The 25055-nt window shown below is 35.6% G+C and overlaps 1 protein-coding gene across 9 annotated transcripts in view; it reads right to left on the bottom strand.

Moving 5' to 3' along the window:
• Positions 1-25055, bottom strand: part of FTO (FTO alpha-ketoglutarate dependent dioxygenase) — a 240029-nt gene that overhangs the window by 184337 nt on the left and 30637 nt on the right. For 5 of the 9 annotated variants that reach the window (XM_054078938.1, XM_054078932.1, XM_054078935.1 and 2 more), the window contains 3 exons: positions 15935-16012; positions 10041-10698; positions 1748-1891 (listed from right to left, as the gene is read on the bottom strand). In XM_054078938.1, the coding sequence (XP_053934913.1) occupies positions 1748-1891; positions 10041-10632 (736 nt within the window). In that variant the 5' untranslated portion in view covers positions 10633-10698; positions 15935-16012. Of the gene's footprint in view, positions 1-1747; positions 1892-10040; positions 10699-13251; positions 13532-15934; positions 16013-21516; positions 21624-25055 lie in introns of all 9 variants that reach the window. The other 4 variants (XM_054078941.1, XM_054078939.1, XM_054078942.1 and 1 more) reach the window with 3 other exon arrangements.

Raw genomic sequence — 25055 nt, 5'->3', positions numbered from 1 at the left:
AATAATTGAGAAATAAAACACAGGGGCTATGGAAATGCAGAGATTACCAAACACCTGGCCTACAGAGCTCAAATCTGTAGCTCTTCACAAAGTATTAATAAGAAAGTGATTTACACATCATCTTCAAAAGAGTGTTTAATATATCCTTTGTTTCCATCTAAACATGATCATGATGTTATGGCTTAAATAAACTGATCCACCCTTTATATAGCATCCCTGATAATACTTCAGTTACTGTTTATAAATTCCATCTGGCAATAACAAAAAAAGAACAAAACCCATTCCTTATGAGCCAGTAACTCAGTCAACTACAATCTACAGTATTTTGCAACAAAAATACTGACGTTAGACCCCCTTCTTTTATTACTCACCTTCTGAATCTGTTGCCCAGCAAAGCTTTGTATGTACAAGCTTTCCAGTCAGGGAGAATTAAATGACAAGCTCACTTGATGCTACAACTGCTACTGCAAACAATGCACCAATAATCGCCTTTCTACAACTATTTAGATGGCACTTAAACTTCACTTTCACATAAGAAAAGTCTCTTTCACTCTGGGTTGCTATTCTACATCTTCACAAACACAAAAAGGGAGGCACATCCACACCACTGTGCCGAAGGTTCTCACATCTTAACACTTGATCTGTACACGTCTGAACATACTTAAGAGCACAGACAGTCCCATTCTTTTATACAAGTTACTTCATTGATGGCAGTGCACAGGATTTAATAAGGTAACCAAGAACAAGGAACGGTAAATGTTTTTTGATTGCAGTAAAGAAACAGTTACTGTGTTTGTTGGAAGATAAAAGTGAAAGGCAGAAGTGAAAAGACTGTTCGGCCCAACAAGTTGGCAGTGTGGCAGGTCATTTTAGGGATGTCCCACGGTGTTTGCCTTCCAAGTCACAAACACATAAACAGAGAGCACTGCAAGTGCTGTCACTCTTCCAACATGACATCTGTCAAACCAAGTCACTAAACGGGCAAACACGATGATGTCAGATGCCTTGTTGATGTTTTCAGTCATGATTTATACCTAAATTTGTTTAAACAAGAATGATAACTACCTTGAAATGCAAGCCAAAAGAGAGAGCAATAGATTTCGTGTTACAAACCTTAGTAACAGCTCTTACCTTGTTTCTTTCAATGGAAAAACCTTAGTTTATGAGCTCAGCTGCTAAAACAAATTAACTTAATTTAATTTTCTTTTTCTTAATCCTCTACACTTGAGACATTGAGACTCACTCTTGGAGTATGACAGCTCTGTTCATTATCATCTTAGTATAATCCCACTACTAGGAAATAGTATGTTTGAACACATACATGGAAAAGTACAGCAGCAGAGAAGTATCATGCCTAAAACTAGCGACCAATAAAACATCCACAGATCTGCATAATGGCTGAAACTTCAAGAACCACATAACCAAGTACCAGAAAACTTTAAGACTGCTACAGTCACAGCTTACAAAATATTCAGCCACTCTATAAGCCAAACTCAAGAACGGGAACGTTTACGGTTGAATATAATAGACACGGATGCTCACAGTTACTCAGGAAAACTGCATTAAGAATCAGCACTGGATGTGGGCAGGGTAAGAGGAATTTATTAAATACTCAAGCCAGGTCTCCTGTCTTTCTAAATAAGGGAACTCCAAACTGAAAGGAAGATATTATCATTTATATTAAAATAAGTGTCATTTTCTCTGTTTTCAACAGAAAGTTGATCTACTTATAGCCCTTGAAAATTACCAAGCATTAAGTAGAAGTCTCCTTGGTGAAGTGGTATTGCCAATCCAGGTGTCTCTATGTCCCACGCTACCTTCAAGCCTACATGCCAAAAAGCTGGGTCTCGTCCCTTCTGGTTTTGTTCACTACTTCCTTCCACAGTTGAACCTTTAAAGAGAGAAAGGGAAAAACAGCACAAAGATGACAGACAAGGCGAGAACCATACAAAACAAAATCTGGTCTAACAATGATATCTCACATTGTAACAATCTCAAATGGCTTAAACTTCCTATAAATGTCCACTCACTACAATCAACATCTTCAAATTTAGAACTATGTAATAGGTAACAAAAAAAAGCTATAGGAGATCAAGAATTTTTTGCAAGCAACTTTACTAAAATGAGAACTTTGTCTTAATGACCAAGTAAAGGCAAATCAAGGCAAAGTTGTAATGGACTCAAGTTTTTCTGAAGTTCTGAAATACATGTAATTACTAAATTACATTACTAAAACTGTAAGCAAGAAAGAAAAAAGAAAAATGCTCAATACTGTTACAAAAATAGGTAACTTAGGAAAGAATTCAAGTCAAACTGCCAAAGCATATTATGAACCATTTCATTTGTTTACATACTTGCAATTTCACCAACTCATATCTGAGGCGAAGTAAGGTGAAATAATGGGCATAAAACAGACCAAAGTTGAGTGAATCTTGGAATCATATCTGCCATTCTTTTCTCAGAATTATTAGTCGAACATGCTAGATAACATGTGCAAGAGCCAATGAAGCCTCAATGCATTTGTCATAACATTTCTCTTATCATTAAGCAACATGAATTTGTTGAGCTTGGGGAAAAAATAATCCACTGCATAGAAACAGTATTTAGAGCTTAATCCCTCAGAACTATTTTCATAAGCTTACTTCGCTGCAGTATAAATTAAAAGATACAGTCAGCATTTATAATAAGATATGTGAGGGCTATGGTATAACAGTTTTATGGATAAAGTATCGGAGTATTTTGACAGAGGGAAGATGAAGTTTTAATAAGCAGTTGGCACAGTGCAGCAGTGAATGGTTAGAAATAATCAACTATGTAGGATGTCTCATTATGGCTTATAAGTTGGTAACTGCATATGTCCGTTTCACTGTCCACTTCAAATGCTTTCATGTAATAACTTTTAAAACTTTTATCTTCATTTAATTCTACAATAAAAATACTGAATTAAAGATCTATAAATCAAATTATTATGTACACATCAGAAATGAGATTGAATTCATACTTCAAGAAATACTCAAGTCATTCATCTGACATGGTTAGTGTTTATTTAGTTGGGAGTAGTCAATTTTATGTCAATGAAACATTGCCTAAATTTGAGAAGAAGAAAGCCAAAAGCTTTCAAAAAGCTAATTTAAAGTTCTTAGTTAAAACTGCTACTGTAGACTCAGTCCCCATCTTGCATTCCTCCACTGTTGCAGTTCTCATCCAGCTGAAGCTTCGGCTCAGGAGCAGCTTTAGGCCCTTCTATCAAGGAGCACACAAATGAGAAAACAAGAGCTAGCAAATACTCAGAAAAATCAATACTAAAGTCTTCAAGAGGCTTTCATATTTTCTGCCCTGTTCAGATAAATCGTAACTTAATTTAAGAAAAATGTTTTCTGAAAACTGCAAATAGAATGGCTTTCAAGGCATTTTTAATGCAATACATCATGGATATTATATAAAAGAGGTAACCTTTCTGGGTTAACTCTCTCTGTTATGCTGCTTTCCCATTCACTTTGGCAGCAGCACTGTTCACAATATGGCACCAATAAAATATAGAACTACAATCAGAGACAGCAATTTCAATCAAAGTTTCCTGGGGTCTCCTCATAAATCCAGCACCTTTGGAATGTGCTCGTTAAAATGACTTATTTTTTGCAGTTTGATAAATTTTTTATTGCTTAAGTACAGAGTTCAAATGTAGCTCAAAGTCTCCTTTTCTCTATATTCTCAATTATTTCACCTTCAATTATCAGCAGCAATTGGAACTGATTGCTCCTACTATGTTATTTTGGTAACAAATAGAAGCAAGCTGCGACTCGCTTTTAAATGCAAGCTATTCTCAAAGTGAGAGCAGGAAAAAACCCAACACCTTAACATTTGCAGTATATCTCTAGCTAGCACTGACAAGTTTCGCACAAAAATTTGTTATTGAATTCTGTATGGAACACCTCTAGCATGACTGAATGCCGTATATTCATTGATATAATTACAGTTCCATTTATAGGAAAATATTTGGATGCATCTAAATTATAAGTATTGAGAGTAAATCATGTGGATCTTGAAAATGCACGGCACCTTAAAGACATGTATTTATTTAGGAGTAGACCACAAAGAAATGGTCAAACGTAGCAGTCTGTAATGGAAACATAATAAAACTCTGCAAATTCGAATTCGGTTCATTAAAGATTTATAGAATTTGGCCTGCAAGAAACCTTTACATTTGCATCCCAAATGAAACAGTGCAGCCAGGTGACAAGCTAACCACAACATAACAACAGTACCTCATCAAACCTCTAATTAAGGTAGAGCCATGTAAGAGAGAATGTAGCTGCAGAAAATTGGCCATAATATTATGCTTCTACGCCTAGAAGATCAAATTTCAGAAATGTTCCAGCTAGAAGACCTGATCTTATCAGGTTTGGGTCATGGTTAGGTTCAGAACAAGATGAAACTTGTTTTCCTGTATCTAGTTTGGTTATCGTTCCACAGCACAGAACGTAAAAGCAGCCTTGAAAGGTTTCTTTGCTATTTGGCACCAAAATCTTCAATATGTGTTTGAGAGGTTTTTGACAGTGAAACCTCAATGTTCTCTATTCAGGTCAAATTGCAATGCCAAACTACAGCCTAAATGCAATTTTAAATCAACTATGATTTCTTAGACAGCAGAATCACTACCAACACTTCTCTAGAAACAAGCAGGACTGTAAACATCTACTTTGCCATTAAACCCAACTGACCTCTAGTACACAGATAAAGAAAAAAATATTTATTTTTTTTTTACAGATTGATTGATTTTCCAGTATTTAAAAGAGTTTAGGCACGTATTCAACAATTAATGAAATACGTACATTATTACTTTGGGCTATCATAGCAGTTTATATATGATACATGCTAAAAGTCAAAAAAAAGCAGAGTACGCTTTGCTTTTCAGCAGCTGGTGGGCAAGAATGTGTGTCTAACCAGAGTTATTTCTTCTGCCTTATTACTGAAAAGCCATTGCATAATTGGCCAGTTAAGCTGTATTAATGCTTTAACTTTTGCTAGGAACTGACATTCACAAAAAGCAGATTTGTCAACACTGTTCTTATCAATTCACATTTCAAAAGCCATATCCAAAGATATCAAGAACAAAAGCACTAAATAAGAAAAAATATTCTGCCATCCCTTCATTCTTGAAGGAGAGGCTTTATGTGATCAAATCAGTGAGAGCATAATTAAAGGGAAAATAAGAAGCAACCCACAGTAGTTTGATTTCAAGTGATGACCTCTCGTTAGATAACAAAGATTCAAATCTATTATTATAGGAGCAATTAGAATATTAAAAAGTTGTGATTATCTCAAAAAGTAATTCCACATTTTACTCACATATTCATTTCTTCTTTAATAAATACTTTTCTACCTATCATTTCTATTCTTTCAACAAGCAATAGTTCTATTGCAACGCTGAAGTTAAAAAACTTTTGATTTAATTGTTCCCTTTCTGTAAAAACATCTACTCCATGACTTTTAGCCATTAAGCAGTATCTAAAGATGAGTGTTGATCAACTACAAATCCAGATTGACTTCAATTCTCAACAATTTCTGTAGTTCCAGGATTTTTTTTTTTTTTAATCTAGTGAGGAAACATTCACCTGTAATGAATCTTAATTATTTTTATTCGCAATTACTGTAGCAATGAAATAACAGCCATTAGGTTTAGTGTTAGGATATTGTTTCTAACATTGTTTCTAACAGTGTGAAAAAATACAGAAGTATTTTATAAATGAAAAAGTATAAATGCTCCTTCAAGAGCAGTTATTACTGCAACTATATTCAGTGAACAGAGCCAGTTGTTTAGTACTTGAAAAGATTTATAGAGCAAGTAAGTCTTATGGCAAGAAGACAAATAAAATACTGTACAGAATCTACAGAGATCTACTTATCCGACCTCAGTTTGTTGGAAGTCCAGAAAGATGGGACATTTCCAGTGACTACGTTATTTTCCACTTCCTTCAAGCTAGTAACTGAAGGAAGTCTATCTCAAAGAACGTCTTTAGAACTAACTACTGCTCTGCTAAGCAATAAAACTTACTACAAAACTTACAAGGACCTGAGGGAAAACCATTCATTAGGAAATTTTCATGGATAAAAGACAGTTTTTGAAATCGCCCTTATTCCACTAGTATTTGTATTGCAATTCACATTTATACAAAGAGTAGGAAATAAAAATGGGTTATTAACTTACTATATTAACATCCTGAACAAGTTTTTACCTTAATGTTCTCATGTGATAGGATGTTTATAAGCTAACGTGTTATTAAAGATCTGAATTAGTCAAAATGTGGAATTCCAATTCAATGGTAAATTCCGAAAAGTAAATTAGTACTGAATAGTGTGACAGTCTAATTAAACACACATTGAATAATGTGTTCAGCTCTGCATATGCACCACGACTACCACTCGTGCACTTTCATGCAGTGCACACATTAAATTAAACTGCCCAAATTTTTGTGAGGGCCTGTTCTTATAACCTGATAACCTACTTTTAATCTAGTGTAATGTAATGCATTTTATTTTAATGTAGATGAAAGCAAATACTAATTCAGATGAGCATTAAGCAAAACGCCGATCGTACTTTGTTGTTAGAAATGTACCTCATTTGAAGTTGCTTTGAAACTGTTTGACACTGGAAACAAGAACATAAACAGTGATACTAATTAGAACATCAGCTTGTTCCAATATCTTTATGTTGGCTCTCAAATTTCTTTTCTGGCATATTAAAAACTGCTTCTACTGCAATTAATACTGATCAAAGTTTCAAATATTAAATTTTCATTATGGCATACTGAACAAGCCAACAAGAAAATTAAGTTATTTCAATTACAGTAGTATATTTATAAATACTACTTAAGCAAATAAGTGGGTAACAGACAAATAAGGATATAAAAATGCAAACGGAAGTCAAAAGAAAACTGTATAACCCAAGATGTGCATCTCTAAACACTCTAATTGCTGTCATAACTCAGTAAGATTGCTTCACTCCTAGGGCTCCTGCTCTTCAAAATGTGAAAACATGGGGATTCTGCAGTTGTGGGAGGATGGTTTGGTACCAGCCATAAAGCTCAGGAAGCCCTGGCTTCCCCGTGCTAAGGGGCTGCCGTAGATCCTCGGCGTCTGGAGCACCAGAGACCAGGAATAGAGAGCTGGCAAAGAAGGGGGTAAGACCTAGCAGAAAAAAACCTGTTTCAACAAAAATCAACATGCTTAATTTATGTTTGAATTTCTCACAGAATCAGTGTTTTCTCCCAGAAAATTACTAATTCATCTAATCGACAACTTCTAAGGAAAAATCGTTCCATCCAAAACTTTATGACCACCTCTACTCTTTCTGTTATGCATCCTATAATGACTTTGTGACAAACCTTCATCCGCTAGAGTAGGAATTAAATGCAAACTCAATACTAAATTAATTAACGGAGTAAATACTAATACAAGACACTGGGACACTGGCGTAAAAAGCAAATATACTCATAGAAAATGGGGAAAAAAGTAAAAATACAATTCTAGAAAGATTTAACAACAATCTTCAAAAATGTGGAGGTTTTTTATGCTACTCAGTTACAGAGATCTTCGTAAGAGGTATAGTAAGCATTGACGGCCTTTGTGAACTGCAGAAACCACCAACATAAAGTGATATGGAACTGAATAGAATAATACTCTAAGCAAGTTTATAACCACCAGCATTTGAAAGCCATAAACAGGAACTTGGAAGAGCACTGCTCTAAAATCAAGCAGCTAATTACTCCTCTTGCCGGTTACAAACCTTTGACACACTCTAGTATTTACTGTCAACTTAATTGAAATGCCATATTCAAACTACAAACAGGTTCCACTTCCTCCATTTTATGAATAAGTAGGACAACTATTGATATGGCTTCACTGTAGGAATACACAATGACAACCACACTCTGAACTGTTTCCCCATAAACGTACACTACAGGACATTCCCTCGTGATGCTCAGAAGCCACGTTGGGCTCTTGAAGCTCCCTCTAACATTCAAGAAACCAACTTGAGAGATGCTTGAGAGCTATCAAGTGGAATTCAATCTTCTTTAGAGTTAGATCTGACTTCATAAATAACTTTCTTCCCAAAAAAAGAAAATTTCCTTTCACGCTATCTCCATCTACACTGAAGTTTTAATACTTCCACCTCCTGTCAAGAATTTTCCCCCTATGTAATTGTCAACTTCATAAAAAACTTCTGGAGTTACAGAATTTTTTTTTTAAAAAAAGAAAATTGAAGTAATAATTTTTTTTTTTTTTTTTGTAAATGGAAATGATAGAATGGTCAATTTATTCACCGGAAATCTCTTAACTTTTTTAAGCTTTCATGCTTATTTTTAAATCACTCAGGGACAAACATAAACTTTTATGTGTATTTACAAAAAAAAAAAATCTTGTATGTGGCAAGAACATTAATTACACACAGATATCAAAATATTTTTTTATTTAAATATATGAAATACTTCTTTATAGTCTCATCAATCAAATTTTGTATAGGCAGGAGTTTTAAAGCAGCATGATTTTCACCTAGGTGACTTGCTGAACTTGAAGAAACAAAATCAAGTGACAAGTTCGGAATAAACATAGCAGCTTTCTTTTTTGTTAATTTATGGCTCTCTGAACATAAAGGGACCCATTTTCTCCTCTCCACAAGCAAGTTTTTTGTTAAAGTAAGAAGTTTTTAAATGTATTACAATAAATCCCCATAGACACTATTATTACTTCAAGTTCACATTTATTGTTCTTTAACATAAAATGTTATTGAAAATATATTTCTCTCCAGAACTACTGAAAAAATATGTTTACTGGACAAATAATATCAATATCTTTGGCAAACAGGACAGAAAAAGGCTCATGAACAAAATGACACCACTACTGGCCAGGGAATCTCTTCTAAGCAGTTTGCTAAGCCGGCTGATGTTTCACGTCCAGGAAAATGTAAACATGATCATTTCAGCTGAAGGCTCAGTAACAAAATGTTCCAGAGCTTCAAAACTAATAACTAAATTAGCAAGATTATGAACATGGAAGTTTAAGCCATTATTTTCACATCATGGCCTTTAGCCAAAACCTACCAATGTCAAAGTGAATTCTTCCCATGTTTCAAAGCAAACATCGAAGTATTTTTGGAAGGATCAAAAATCAGTTGTGAACTACGAAACATAACGGAGCATTTGCAAATTCAAATCAAGAGTCCAAATTGTAATCTGATGTTTGCAAAACTGGAAGCCATTATAAAAAAAATCGAAGGCTTTGTTCAAAAATTGTTAGGAAAAAAGAAACAGAAATCCTCATGTCTGTTCTTAGAGTTAAAAATAGGAAAGGTATTTTAAATTAAAATGAAACATTTGATGACTATCTACACTTTTTTCCCCCAATACTGCATTTAAATATTTTTAAATAACTAAAAGCCTGCAAAGCCTGTAAGACAACGGGTCTTTTAATGGAAGCGCTTTCGTCCTTCCCAAATACAAAAACGTTGTCAAGTCCTCCGCAAGGCATGCATTAGCATTACAGCATGCCTAGACAAAATGTACGTACTTCCAAGTAAATAGAATAATAGTTATACAAAACCAACCTAAAAACTATCTTTCCAAAGAAAGAAGAGTAGTAAAATCAGCATAAAGCAGAAGCAAGTCTGTATATGATAAATAATACAATAAAGACAGTGATCTCAGCTACAACGGAACATTTCACAGTACAGAATATACACATATGCATTAACCTTAAATAGGTATTTGAGAGATTTTGATTTCCTGGGTTTTAGTCAAGAAGTTAATCATATCATTTTTTAAATCTACTTAGAGAAAAATTGATAAACCAGCAGCACTAAACAAAGCTATATTTTGTACACGTTTTTGTAGAAATAAACATAAGGCTTAAACGCAGTAAGTACCACAATGAAAGCACACAACAAACCTAGACTAGCATGCAGGTGTGCTTATGTACAGGGAAACTTAAAAGAGCTTTAAGGATTTTAGTCAACGAGTCAACTCCTACCTCCTATCACTCACCTTCACAGCTGTAACTGTACACAGCAACCGTTGACCTTTCAACCAGATTCTCATCATGGTGCCAGCTCACTGCCATGTTCCCCATTCCAAAATAAGGCTCTTGTTTCAAGTACAGCATTTGTACTGGATCCATATAATTTAATAAAGTCAAGTTATAAGATGTTCTGTTCTTTAGACTTATGTAGTTATCCTCTGGTACACAACTGCTTTGATCTTTTGAAACAGACCCTTTATCCGTAAGAGAAGTATCGCAATTTTGCTCCCTATCTATTACAGTGGTATCTTTAATTTCTTTGGTCTCAAGCAAATTTTGTCCTTGTAATGCCTTGACTGCTTCTATATGCAAGTAGTCATTAAGTCTGATTAATGCTTTACAAGCATCGTGTATTTGAGGACTGCAATACTTTATATCATAACCTTCAGTAGGCCAAGGAACTGTAAATAATCTTGTGTTCAAGTACTTGTAAGTGTATCCTGGGTTTCCAATTAATATACGAGACACTGGGGTAACAAAATCTCTTCCTTTGATCCTTACAAGATCTTGAAAGAAACAATCGTGTTTTCGCAAGGTCAGAAAGCCTTCTTGTACCATTTGATGGAGTTGTTCAGGTACTGTATCCGATTTTCCAAAAACCAGCTTGGAATATTTGGTCTTCCACTAAAGGAGAGAAAAACAAGCAAACAAACAAAAATGGCAAAAGAATTATTCTTTTTTAAAGTAACCAAAGTATTTAATATATTTAAGAAGACACAAGACTAAGCCAACAAGTTATAAAGCACATGGTGAAAAAACAGATACCAGTATTTATTATTTTATTTTCATAATCAAACATATTGCACAAACAGTAACCAAAGATTATCACCAGACCAAACCTCTAAACACATAATTCTGAGGATTCGGGCAGAAATCAATGGAACATGTGAGCTCCTCAATGAATCTGCAGGTAATGCTACCTGTAAGTATATAAATGTTAGTCTACTGAGCAGAAACAAAGTGATAGTTGCAAAGACCTTTTTATCTCATTCTGACATACAGAATTCTAGAGGACTACATGATAAACTGAAATAGTTTTATATAGCAATTTTTATGGCAAAAATGACAAAACAAAAATGTACATTTTCATTAAAGTCCAACATTCTGCCGCACTGCACCTCTGTATTCAAAGTAATCCTTAACATACTGGTCCCTTCTGGTTTCGCATGCTTCAATACATGCCAATTAGCTCTCCTGTTTTATATAGAAGTTCCCCTTTTAGATAAAGGAAAACTTTCAAACTTATTTTCCTGCCCATGTCCCCACCTCTAATACCTTTATTCCTCTTCTGATCACACCAGTTCTGGTATCAGCTGGTGTTCAGAATCCAGCAGTATGTGGAGGCAACAACTCCCAGCAAGGTACAACACTACCAATCAGCAGTATCTTCCTTTGTATGCAAAACACTGCTTTTCACTCCAGGAAGGCTTAGGTCATTTTCTTTTGTTAATCTGTTTTTCTAAGGAAGTGAATTACACATGGTCTCACCTTTTACTGGTGGCCTGTAAATCTGCTTTAACTACTGCTGAGATGGTTTGGTAAACTGGACAAAGAGAATAAGTTCTGACATAGAGCAAGTTCCTATGAATTTCATTACAATTAACAAATAAATAAAACAGATGCAAACTACTACCCTTAGTACAGGAAAGGCTGTAATGTGAGCCTATCGAGTACCAGTTAGCACACATGTCAAGCTCCACACGCTCATCCTACTTAGTTCCTTATGGCCATAAGTCAGTCTAGCAAAAGGTAGAAACTGATGGTAGAGTGAGACAAGAAACACCCCTGAAAATTGAAGGCATTGGGCAATGGGGCACACGGATGCACTGACGTATGAAAACTTTTACTAACATAATAGCTCATGTTGAAAGCGCTTTTAAAAAACAAATAACAGCCACCAGCACAAAAGCATCACACTGACCTACAATCTATCTGTGGGCTTCTCCTGGCACAACCCAAAACTGCTTTCCTAGTTCTATCTACTTCCAAGTCATATTTGAACCTGTCTTTCAGGAAATTAATTTTACAGTCCAGAAAATGTGTCTTTAAAAAAAAAAAAAAGACCCACAAACCAGGCAGTAAGTCAGTATGCACATTTTCTTCTGCATGAAAACTTGTATCATAGCACATTATCATACAATACTGAGAAGATGACTTCACAGGATCATTCGTTTCTACTAAAAAGGGGAACATAAAAGAAAGTCTATTTTTAAAATAATATAAACCTTGCCACCATTTCTTGTGAATTTTCACAGTGAAGCTAACTCCCTTTCTTTACATATTCTCATGGTTTCCAAAAACTAGGATCCTAGAGAGAGACAAAAAACCCTGTAACAGTATCTACAGTACCTCTTTGCAGGTCCCTCTAAAATCCCCAGCATAGAACTTAATATAAACTTGATAAATGTAATTTGCCGGAGCTTGCCAAACGGCTGAAACGATTTCATTAGAGGCCCAAAACTGTCCCCTTTCGTTCGATTAATGCTTTATAACTGTAGCCTTTGAACAGAACAATGAAAAAGTCCATATGGAGGATAACTACTGGAATCAGTAACTGCAAATTTTAAGATTTTACAGCTATAGGCTACAGTCTATACAGTCTGTGTGGGTAGAGGCTGAAGGGAATCATAAATATTCTTTGACAATCATACTCAGTAATGACAGAATATTACGTGTTATGACATACAAAGACTATTACTGCATGATTTGTTTCATTATGCAAACGAAATGTATAAAAGAAAGAGCACCAACAGTTCTATCCTAGTAGTAGCCTAGTATTTCTTTAAATAATTCTGTAAATTGGACACACTCAGGTCAGAGTAAGCAATCACATATGCTATTACGGCATATTTTAAAAGTCTTTATTACTACATATTTTTAAACCATTGAATACACTGAGTTTCTGACACGAATCGCACATATGAAAATCCAAAGAATTATTACAAACAGAAGGAGGGAAATAACAACACAAGGTAAAGCAACTAAATGCCTGAAAACATGCACTAGAAAGGAAGCGCACAGATTTTACAAAGGTAACAACATTGTATTCCCATCCTGAAGTGCAGAGATAACGTCTTCCACATTTTGTTGCCAAATCAGAGGCATGTTATCTGTGGGTTGTGTTTTAAGCTTACAGGCTTAAGAGCTACTTTTATCATTAACTTTTACACAGCGTACCTAGGATTCTACCTTAAAAAAACTCTCAGACTGATATCTCAGAAGAAATCAGGAAGTGGAAACATTTCTGACACATCACATCAAAACAGTTTGGTCTTCTTTAAATCTCCAACCAGTCATTGTGCTATGTCTGACATCAGGAAAGCATTAAGGGATCAGAACACAGGGTGAAGGCTGGGTTCATGCTGGACACCTTGTTGTTTTGGGGGATGGGGGAGTAATCATGTCCTCTGTGTTGTAGCTCTGACAGCAAGTATTAAAGGTCACTTCACTGTTCACTCTGAAAAAAGTAAGGACATTACTGGCAACTAGAGGACAAAAAATAAAAGCACATTTGATGCTCAATTCTTCATATGAATGTTAAACATATGATTTTAATTTATATATGTACCTTCACTTCTAATGGTGGTACTTAACACAGAGTCACTGTACAGGATGACTTAAGTGATAGAATATAGTTATAAATAAGTAATAAGGACCTTCGATAAGCAAACTACTCCTTAAATCATAACACAATAGTGTGTACTTTAGATATTTTGTGAATTGCCTTGTTAACAGACTTTGTCTTGTTCATAACTGACTTTAAACATTACATCGTTCAGTCTATAGTTTGGGACCTATTTCTGAAATCCTTCATCAGGCAAGATGCATGGAAAGATCATGTCAGTGAACTTTTGCTTGTGATGGAATTTCTTAGTTTTGTTCAGATTGTCCATTTCCGTACCTGACAGGATACTGCATGTTTTCACCTGCATCCTACCTAACTTTTCCAACACGTTCAAAGGACACTGTTTCATAAGGGGTGGATCCTTAAAGGAGTAGGGTAGGTGTCTCCAGGAAAGACAGACTACAAAACTACACTGCATGTGATATTTTATTTTGCTCGTTTGTTTTCTTCAAGCTCTCACTCTTCTTTTCCTCCCCATCTGTAGCCCATTTAAGCATCATGGAACTTGTAATATCTACATCTGTGACTAAAGTAACATTTCATAACCAGCATAAGAATTTAAAAGGTGCTTGTGATGCTTCCGATTATCACATATACTTAAAAATACCCACGCACACAAGCACTACACAAAAATTACAATTCCATATGATGCAAAAAGAACGTATCTAAACTCTATTACATCTTGAAAAGGTCTGATTTCAAAGGTTATCTTGTTGCCATTGTCTTCTATATTTATGGGTTACCGATACTAAGGAAATGAGATATCACTTGGGCAACCTTGGTTACATCTTCTCTTTTCAAGTCAGCTTCACAAGACTGGATTTACAAAGATGGAAAAAAGAAAAAGATGCTGGGTGTAGCAGCTCTTGGCAGTGACTTTTAAAAGAAGATAAGAAACAGAAGGGGACATAACAGGACTAGGAAGGAGAAAGCAGTAAGCTACCCAAGTCTCCAAAGTAGGAAGGGCTGCTTCTTGAATGTTAGTTTAAGAGTGTAAAGAATGTGTTTTGGTTTGTTTTTTTCTAATTTGTAAAGAAAAATCATTCGGTCAAGACCTTCTATACTTTTCCTTGTCCTTACCCACAGAAGTGCTTCAATGACTAACAGCAAGTTATGTATTTTCATATTATTATCCTTACAGCTGTTAAATATCCCAATCAAGTGCTTAGTTCCACTATAGTCAGCACTGTAAGAAAATGGAAAACTTTTCCCTAAGCATCCTAGAACCTAAAAGAACAAGAAAGGTGAGGGAAGTATACACATTGCTCAGTGTCACAATTGTAATCCTGTGGCAAAACTGGAGTTTGGCTTCATGCTTCTGAGTCAGTCCTGTACCTGACTTATAAATGCATCCTTCCTTTTCTATAGCATCATATGTACCAAGCTTGTCTTGGCTTTGGAATCCTGAAAAAGAGAAATTCATCATTGCAAGGAAAGAGCTGGACCTATGTTTATGCTACCATATACATCTTTGAGCCATATGCCAATAGCAGAAAGGTGACATGCCTGTAATGTAAGCACGCTTGCTGTAGCTGTTCAGACTACGAGATTCTTTCTTATGCTTTTCATCTTAACGTGTTCTGATTTGATCTGATTGAACCTACAATTCTGGCCATATGTCTTGTAGCTGACCTATAAAGATCCAAGATAGATGCAGAATATTCTATTAACGTTACAATACTCTTCCATACACTCATTTGGTGTATTACTCATGTGTTTTTACTTTTATTTAGTCTTACTTGAAATACGCATTCCAGTTTCCACAGTTAGTTTTGTAAGCCAAGTCTTAAGGGTTATTGTTTGAAAGGAGAATTAAGACAAAAAAAATATCACATTTCTATATTAATATTTTCCCCTTTTTTTTCCAAACGCGGCTATAAAGAATACTTCTCTTCAAAAGTCAGAAGAGCAGAAAAAAAAAAAACCTTAAAGGAATGGTCACATGTATTTTATTGTAACATACTGCGATTCACTGTAACGTGTTACCTGATACTCGGGTACTGATATTCAGGGCAAAATGCTAGAAATAAATGAAGTTCACAAAGTTTTCGTCTTGACCATCCCAACTCTAGACACCTTATTTTGCACCACCTGAAAGTCCATTATCTTTATCAGCCACCAGGATACCTTTTTCAGATCAGATTTCACAGTGTCTCTTTGAAGAAAGATTTATTATTGTTCACTGCAAACAGCCACTTTAGTTTAAAACAAGTGCAGTTAAAAGAAATACATTACCAACTGATGAAAATCAGCATCAGCCGGTGTCACATATGGAAGTTTGTTCTCTCCAAGTTCTTCAAGAAGCTTTTTTTTCTGTTTTGAAGGGGTAAAATTGAAACAGAAAATTAGACTAAAAATCAAGATAAAAACAGCCAAGTACAAAACTAGATGCATTACAAAGACACAAACGTGCAATTATTTCTCTTATGACCTCCCATTTTAGAAAATTAAATAAGGAAAAAAGTATGCAAAAAAAAAATCAGTGGAGCTTTTCCACTCACGAAGCAGTAATTCAGGTTAGATAATTTCAGAGCAAGTGAGTATTTCTCCTCCTAAATTGTTGTTTTACATAATCAATCCTTATTACACTGACAAAAATCCATCTTGGTTTAATGTTCTTCAGAAGTGTTCCTATTTTATACCTTCATATCAATTCCTTATTTCTTTTCCATTTTATTTTCTTCTTCAATTTCGGGATGCAATGTGTACAAAGCTCATATTCCATTTAATGGCTTGATAACATACTCTATGCAAACAAGAAGCCTCAACATTGGTCCTAGACTAAAATGTTTCCTGAAACGAGTGTATGAAGGAACAAGAAAACATCATCCACACCAACAGCCCTATCATCTGAAAATATTGAAAATGCCATCCCTCAAGCCCTGCCACCCCAGCAGACAGCCACAAGTCTGGTACAATGTTAGCAGTGTGCTAAGAACCAGGTGACTGAAGAGCAGGTTTTTCCATCCCCCTTGTTCTCTTAACTCTCTTTTTACTTCTGTTTTAGACTGAGAGTATCTCCACCAATTTTTAGTCAATATAGTGCTAAGAAAACACTAAGATAAAAGTCTGATTTTCCCAAAATAGCATTTTCCTTTTTTTTTTTTCCAATAATAGTAGTATTTTTGTAGGCATTACACAATGAAGTGAGCAGTTAAAGATTTGGAAAGTTCAAGAGATGCTTAAAACATGCCATGAGAATTTTTTAACCAAGCAATCCCAACCCATGACAAGTCCATCCATCCTGATCTACCCTCAGTCTAAGTCAACACAAACTCAAGATAGTATAAGTACAGATCAGCAACAGCATAAAAACAGATACGGTGGAAATATTGGCCTAGGCTATTAATACACCTACCTTTATTTTTTATTTCAACTTGTAGGGATAGTTTCTTTACAAACTTTGATCACTAACAAACACTAACAAAAAAAAGCAACTCATAGATCATAAAACTACATCTGCCATAACGCTTGACTATTTCAGATAACAGGATTCAAATTCTCATTTTTACTGCAACGCTTTCAACTACATGAATACTGCCACAAGAATTAACTGAAGCTGAAGCCCACTCGGTAGTTTTATCTTGAAAGAAGAAGACCAGATAGAAATGGCATACAGTTCTAAAAGAATGAGGGTGTAATACAAAGGAAAACACAGAATAAGCTAAAAAAGGGTATCAGCAACTTTCATAAAACCAAGCTATGTGGGTGGGACCAACTACATATTTCATCACACCTAGGTGTCACTGTGGATTGATTATTCTGTAGACAAAAGAATTCAGAGGTAAATAAATAACTTTTTTTTCCTTGCAAATTCCCCTTTTCATAACCTTTTTGGGCTGCATATGCAGGTAAAAACACACATGCCCTATCCTGACAATCCTATTTTAAAAAGGAAGAAAGAAATATTACATTAATAACTAACTCCTCGCTTACAGCAAACACACAAACAAGGAAAACTGAACTATGAAGAGAGTAACTGTGTATTTTATTCTGTTACAGTGAATTTCATTTACTGAAATTTAAGCATCAAGGAAGATGACAGAGGCTTAAAATCATGAGGAAATGTAGAAAATGATAAGGTTTACAGCTAACAGATCAGTCAAACTAAAAGAAGAGCAGGTAGTATGTACTTACTCAACTCCACACTCTCACTCTGCTGATCACAGACTCCTAACTAGATTGTGAAGACAGCACTGAATTTTGTGAACTAACGTTATTTCTATTGGTCCCTAGTTTTCCTTGGGCATAGGTTGTTGGTATGTTGAGATGAAGTCACTGGCAAAACTGAGCATAACGTAACTTCAGATTACACTGACAAAAAATGACGTGCTAATTTGCTGCATATTCTAAACCAATAACAACTCCATAACAAAAAGCTGCTATAATTTCACTACACAAAATCACCAAAAACATTAGATTGGCTTTGTTATCTGTGAGATAAATCACATTAAACTGCAGGGAAAAAAAAAAAAAATCATGTATTTCAACATGGACTCAACATCTGTGGGGGGAAAAAAAAACAGGGGGAGAAGACGACAGATTCTGACAATTTCTCTGTCAAGTACCAGCCTCTTGGCAAAAAGCACACAACATTAAAATGCACTCTTGTGTATAGGTAGTACTAGTTCACATTTGATTGTCAGATCTGGCTAAGTGCCGCTCTTCAGCTTGATGTACAGACTAATACACACAGCTGGGTGGTATAACATGCAGCTCATCTCTTATGCAAGAAGCTCTCACTCGGATGTCAAAAGCATCCAGCTACTCACAAATACCTCCAAAAAGTAAAAAAAAAAAAAGAGAAAAACTGAAGAGCTGGCTATACCAGCTGGCTGATGTGTAAGTCTAAGCACTGTGACATAAGCATTGCTCAGAGGCTCTTCCAACATATAAACCACTTTATTTGAAGGCATCCAGCATCTTATAAAGCATTTTTCTAACTCTGGGGTTTTTAGCTTTTAAAAATTATTAACAGTGTAACAGTTTAATCAGCTACCAGCATTAAATTTCTTGCAAAGCTTTGAAACATCATCCCCATTCACAGCCTACAAAAACTCTTCTGCTCTAACTGCTTTCATTAGAAGTTGTTAGAAGACTGGACAATTTTTTCATGCTAAAAAGTTTTGCTAACCACTCCCTGCAACTATTACATTTTTGAGACTACTCACTCAGGACCAAGGCTAGTAAAACACATTTATTTTTGTTTTCAATGTAATCCAGTGTGTTTGCAGGAATTCCTGGGACAGCTCCCCCAAAAAACCCAAACAAGTGCCTGTACTCAAAGAGTAAGAAAACGTCATCTCCATCTCCAGTACTGTTTTTCCCAATAGTCCTTTGTTTTCCAAAAGGCTATCAGCTTTAGCAAAACAGTCTGAGAAGGCATATTGTCATGAAAGAATCACAAGTTGAGACGCAAACCTTTGGTTTTCCAGAAATCCCCCCTCTCTGTTAGCTTCTTCCCCACATAAGAATGGGCACCAGGGCCTGTGTTTCTCTTGGGGTTTTTTTTGGTTTTTTTATAATCAACTATAATAAAAATGTACAAGTCACACGCAAATAAAAGGGCTGGTGCTCTGAAGTGAGAGCTCAATGACTGTCTAAAGAAGGAAGATAAAATATTTAATATAGTAAAAATTTTGTGACACACTATTAAGACCCCCATCTAGAAAAAAAGCCACCACTTCAGAACTTCCACAACTTTACCACCTAACATGCATTCACTTTTAAAAAAAAAACCAAACTAAAACCAGTTATGTCAGAAATTCACTTAAAGTAATAAAAGATATATTCTAAATGCACTATTATTGCCTTTATTTCTCCATTATCATATATATTAGATTTCAGATTTTTCTTCTTCAAATTATTGCTGTAAACCCTTCTCATTAAAAGATCTGAAGCAACTGGCCAATTTTACAGCACCATTTACTTACATGAAAAAGTTGTATTTCCAGGTTACCCTTCATTATACCAAAGTCTTTCTAAAAGCCTTGTTTGTGCCACGTTCTTTCTATAATCCAGGTTGTCAAAAATACTAGCAGACATATAACCGTATTGCACGACACTTTGCATATTACAGTTCCCCCCATACTATAGGCTGAAAACACTTCCATAAGGACAAAGACTTGCATTATTATTATTATAAGCTCATGTTAAAATTATCTATGACTCTATAACAATATTTAATAGCCCATAAATCCATTTCCTAACTTTACTACAACAATGTATGCTGTTTTTTTAATACAACCATCGCGCATCTTGCTCTCTCCCTGAACACACCAGTCCAGTTACAGAAACAGCAGGATGCAATTCAAGTGACCCTGTCATAAAAAAAACCAAAACATAATAAACAATCTACTGTAATGCAAGGAGCTCAGGTCTAACATCAGTTATTTGTAACTGGGCAGCTGTCTAAAAGACCATTTGATGCCCTTTCCCGCGAAGTTACTATTTGGATTTGCTTACTGCTTTCAGCCACTCTCGCCCTTTCTCATAAATCAACGGGCCCAGGTTTTGGTACCCACACAGACCAGTCATGCACATGCACAACATACTTGACTGATGTCACTGAAGTAAGAGTTAATTTATTCACTGAAGCAGCTTAGCAATGTGTGAAAAATGTCTTTGCTACCAGTATCCCCTCTCTTCCACCATGAGGTGTTAAAGGCCCCTTAATTGTTGTTTTAATCTACAGGAACATTGTTCCCTTGGCCAGTGGCTGTTAATGGAACAGAACTTGCAATTTTCTTACCCAGTTGAGTGTAGACTTGTCACACTTTAAGTAATCATAATAAAAATTTGAAGTGATAAGTTGTTCACACACAGCCACTTTCTGCCTACAAAACGCCCCTAAGCTTTCTCGGTGTAACTGTCAAGCTTCAAGCATCTTCAAAGCATCATCCATTTCTTCTTCCCTCTATCACCTGTGCATCCTCTTCCAGCAGGTATCAGCTTGAATGGCACAAAGCAACTGAAAGAACCCTTAAGAATTACCATGACATTTTGGGAAGCATTGCATTTCTGCAATGTGGAATTGTACAACTTTCACTGGGGTATAACAGCTAATCAGTGTAGCAGAGCAAGAGCAAAGACACTGACCACAACCTGACCACAACCACAGAATGAATCAAGGACCTTCAGAATGAAAACCATGGGCTGATACAGCTTGAGACACGTTTCAGAACCTTTGCAACAGCCTTATAGCTTCTGTAGATGTAAGCAAAGAACTTTCAAACACACTGGTTAAACTAACACAGTTTTCCAGAACTACCAGTAAAATGAAAGATGCAATTAATTTTCTTGCAGCTTTTAATAATTTCCATATAATACTGAGCCTTGGAGGTTTTCTGGTCCATATACATACTCTGATTATGTGTAATCCAACATGTAATTATATACCTTAAATAAAGGGGAAGGGGAATTTTAAGTGTTAAACATCACCCAGAAGCAAAAGCAGTCAAAAGTAAAGTGAAAATAAAATGGACACTTGAAAAAATACAGATATTTCCTTAAAAACTTTAGTTTAGCATCAAGTGTGGTTTCCGAAGTCCCCTTGATAACACTGCTGAAGATCCTGTTAATGTAGAAAGAGCAGGTGCTAAGTGCAAATGCTTGTGCCACGCAATGGGCTTCGAGGAAGATCAATAAGGAGCTAGAGCATTAAATTTCACATACTGTAACAGCCATGCCCATTACATTGTATTTGAACATCTTCATAGACCATTACAAAATTGTTGACTCTATTTTTTACAAAACTAAATTATTTTCCAGAGATTTTATTAGCACAATAAGCACTATGGAAGTATATAAGCACTTACAAACTTGGTGAAATCTGCAGACCTTTACAGGCTTCCAACATCTCATATTTGCTTATTTAACTGTATTCTTCACTCCAGAATCAAAAGACAGGAAGATAGTTGAAAACCTTAAAGGAAATGTGTTACATGAACATTTTTCTTAGTCACACCTCACCAAATACAGAGCCCATGTATATTAAAGCAGGTATTTACAAGATAATTCTTGAGAGTACATGCCACAATTAACAAAATTGCTGCAGATCGAACACACAGAAGGAAGAGGTACGCTAGGTCCCCCGGGGTTCAGCTGCAGAAGTGGCATCCTGCTTTCTGCCTCAATCTTCGTGATTTGTCCTTTTCAAGGACGTAATAAACAGATTTTCCTTTAAACATCTCTCACAAAAGAGGACTTTGAACAGAAGCTTTGTGCAATTCCCCCTTCTCTCCACCACACATTTTAAAGGCAACCATCACAGAGTTTTAATCACGGTTAAAACAAATTTGGTGTCATACAAATTGTCAATGTATTTCCAAAACAGCACAACCAATGAGATGTTCTTTTTGAAGCTACACAGGAGTACAACGTTCATACAGTTGTACCACTATTTACAAGTTATTTTCAAGGACATAAAAATTACAGCTCACATCATCTGGATAAATTTAACATACGTATCAATATTTGTACAAGAGTATTCAATTGCACAACATAAAATTCTAACATTTTATATGTTTGTAAGACCAATCTGTGTAATAAATGCACAGATATTGTTTTGTATTTATAAGATAATAGTGAATAATTTCCTGATTTTGCATTAGCTACACCACAGGTCAAGTGGTAATGACACTCACTCAGGAAACCTATGAGCTGCAGGTGTTGCCTCAGCTTCATAAAACAACTGTTAGTGAAACACTGTCGAAGTTTGGCATAAACGTTCAAGAAGAATACTGCTATATGAGGCTTGCTAAAGAACCTGTAACAAAAATGATTTAAAGAGAGAACTTCATAACAAACAACAAATTATTCACTATGTTTGCAAAGTCAGTTAATTTTGTTCAGCTTGTAGGCTTTGCTTTATTCACAGTCTCCGGAACAAGCCACACAGGGATCAGAAAGCTAACATTTAAGTTGGCAGACAATGATTAGCAAAATTCAGGGTCTGAAAGGTTAGGCGAGTGCAGACCAGAAAAAGGGAGACCAATTTTAAAGTAAAGAAAATTAACCACTGGAGCAGATCACCACTGTGTGAGATGAATTCTCCCTCTTGGAAATTCTTTTTTAGATCAAGTTTGGATATTTTTCTAAATGATACGTTTTAGTTCAGTGGTTCCCAAACTGTTCAGACTAGTTCAGACCAACAGACTACAGCGAATCATCTGTATTTCCTTAAGTTACTCTGCACATACAGCCTAACCAAACAAACTGGAGGCAGCAGAGCCACACTAACTGAAAGTTTGATGCATCTTATTCCTTAGTCTGGTTTTGATTCATCACTTTGCCAGTCACCCATGGTCAGTGAATCAGGAGACCCTGGTGTAAGAACTTATTTTAATGCAGTCCTAAAGCTGGTGTTAGAAACTTCCTTCCACCCCATAGCTCCTACAAATTTAGACAAGACTTCGTTGGGATATAAATGTCATAGTACTTGCAACATTCACAGTATTATCATAAGGTTAAAGAACTACAGCTAAAGCAAGGACTAGTCCATTTTCTTTCACTCGCATTTTATTCTTAAACTGACTTCGCAAAATTTGAAAAACAAGCTTAGAGTATACTAAAAGGCAGAATACAAGAGAGCTCTGATCTGGTATGAAAGAATTAGATCTGTTAAGCCATTTGCTTTGTGACAACCAAAGCAAATTTCGCAATGCAAATCAACATTCTGCTTAAGAATACATTTGTTGAGCAAACTTAAGAACTGTTACTTTTATAAATAATGCTGTTTTAATAATGCAATCCTAGCCCTTGCAAAGGCTAATACTTCATTTCCAGTTTTCATTTTTATTACTTGCATATGTAGACTCCATTCCTCGTTAACTTTTTGCCTCACTTGCAACAATCAGGTGTAATTTTGCAGAACAGCACTACTCAACTAAAATGTATATGCACAAAATAATATTTTTTAAGTCTTCTGTACACATTCATTCAGGGAAATTTTTGTCTGTTCTTTCTCCCTGTACTTATATTCCTAACTAGTCTAAAAATCTACATAGACCTGCTGCCATCATCATCTGTACTTCGTGAGTATTAAGTACCACAGTAGTGACAAGTCGTTCTAAAAATCGTTTCTTCCCTCCTTCATGCTATTCTCAAATACATCACGGATTTCTGAAGGCGAAAGAGAGAGCAGCTGGCAGAGAGGACTATTCTGGATTTCACTACAACTCTCCTTTTTCTTATTTGTTCCTTTCTGCCGAAAAAAAAAAAAAATCCTGATTTCTATTACTGCATATACTTAATGCCAAAATTAACAAACAATTCCTACGAAGAGTACTAAGTCATTCTAGAATGGTTTGGATTCGTCCTCCACACAAAGAAAAGAGGCAGCCACACTGATCCCTAACAGATACTAAAGTGCACCAGGCTGATAAGAAAATAAAGAAAAAGTATCAAATAGTCTCTGAGTGTATTTTTAGGTAAATACTTGTATGTGTTATATAAGAACGCACACTCTCTCTCCTAATATGAAAATACAACTTGATAAAGAAAAGGACTATTCTGAACTCTTATAAATTTAAAAGCAAGCAGACACCTTAAAATTCTTAACTCTCTTGCATTCTTATAGGACACATCAAAGACAAGAATAAATAAATTTCATTTCCTTCAGAACATCTCCACAGACTGGAGTCAACTATTTTGCAATTTGTTACCCTGGTTTTAAACACCAGGGCACCCTCAACCTGAAATTCAAAAGTCTGGGCCACGCTGTATGCCATACAGTATGCACGTCTTTGAGAAAACCATCTGAGTGACAGCAGCAGAGATGCGTTAATAAGGGAGGCAGAGGGCAAGGAACTGACATTAAGAGAAAGCTGCCAGAGCCACCTCCATTCTTATTTGCTATCTTAACATGCTGTGGTACTTCCCCTTCTACACTGGAATTGCTTCAGCAGTAACTAGAACTAGATGAAAAAAAAGCGTGAACAAGGTAGGATTAAAAAAAGCTACTGGAAGGGAAGATTTTTAAATCAGTGTCAGACAACTGCAAGACCTCATGACCAACATGTAACACTATGGATGCTGCAATTCCCATCCAAACTAAACATGAGCAAAGGTCTGATGGTCTTCATGTCAATTTGAGCTTCCATATGATTAGTGCCTTAAAAGACTTACTTGAATTAATTCATTACATATAGATAAAAACCTAATGAAATTCCTGAGTAACTAAAAAAAAAGACTTTTACCTAATAATTTTGGGAACCCTTAACTCTTATCTGTTCTTGCCACTGCATTTGGAAAGAAGCGTGACATGGATCCCTACCGGAGCACTCATTCACAAAGCTTTTCTTTTTATTTCCATCAGAATGATTTTCAATGTGTTTATCCATTTCCAGCTACTAAA

Source organism: Cuculus canorus, chromosome 13, assembly GCF_017976375.1.
Source record: "Cuculus canorus isolate bCucCan1 chromosome 13, bCucCan1.pri, whole genome shotgun sequence".
NCBI lineage: Eukaryota > Metazoa > Chordata > Aves > Cuculiformes > Cuculidae > Cuculus > Cuculus canorus.
Note: the sequence above shows the minus strand (reverse complement) of the source record. Positions and strands in the feature narration are given on the sequence as shown.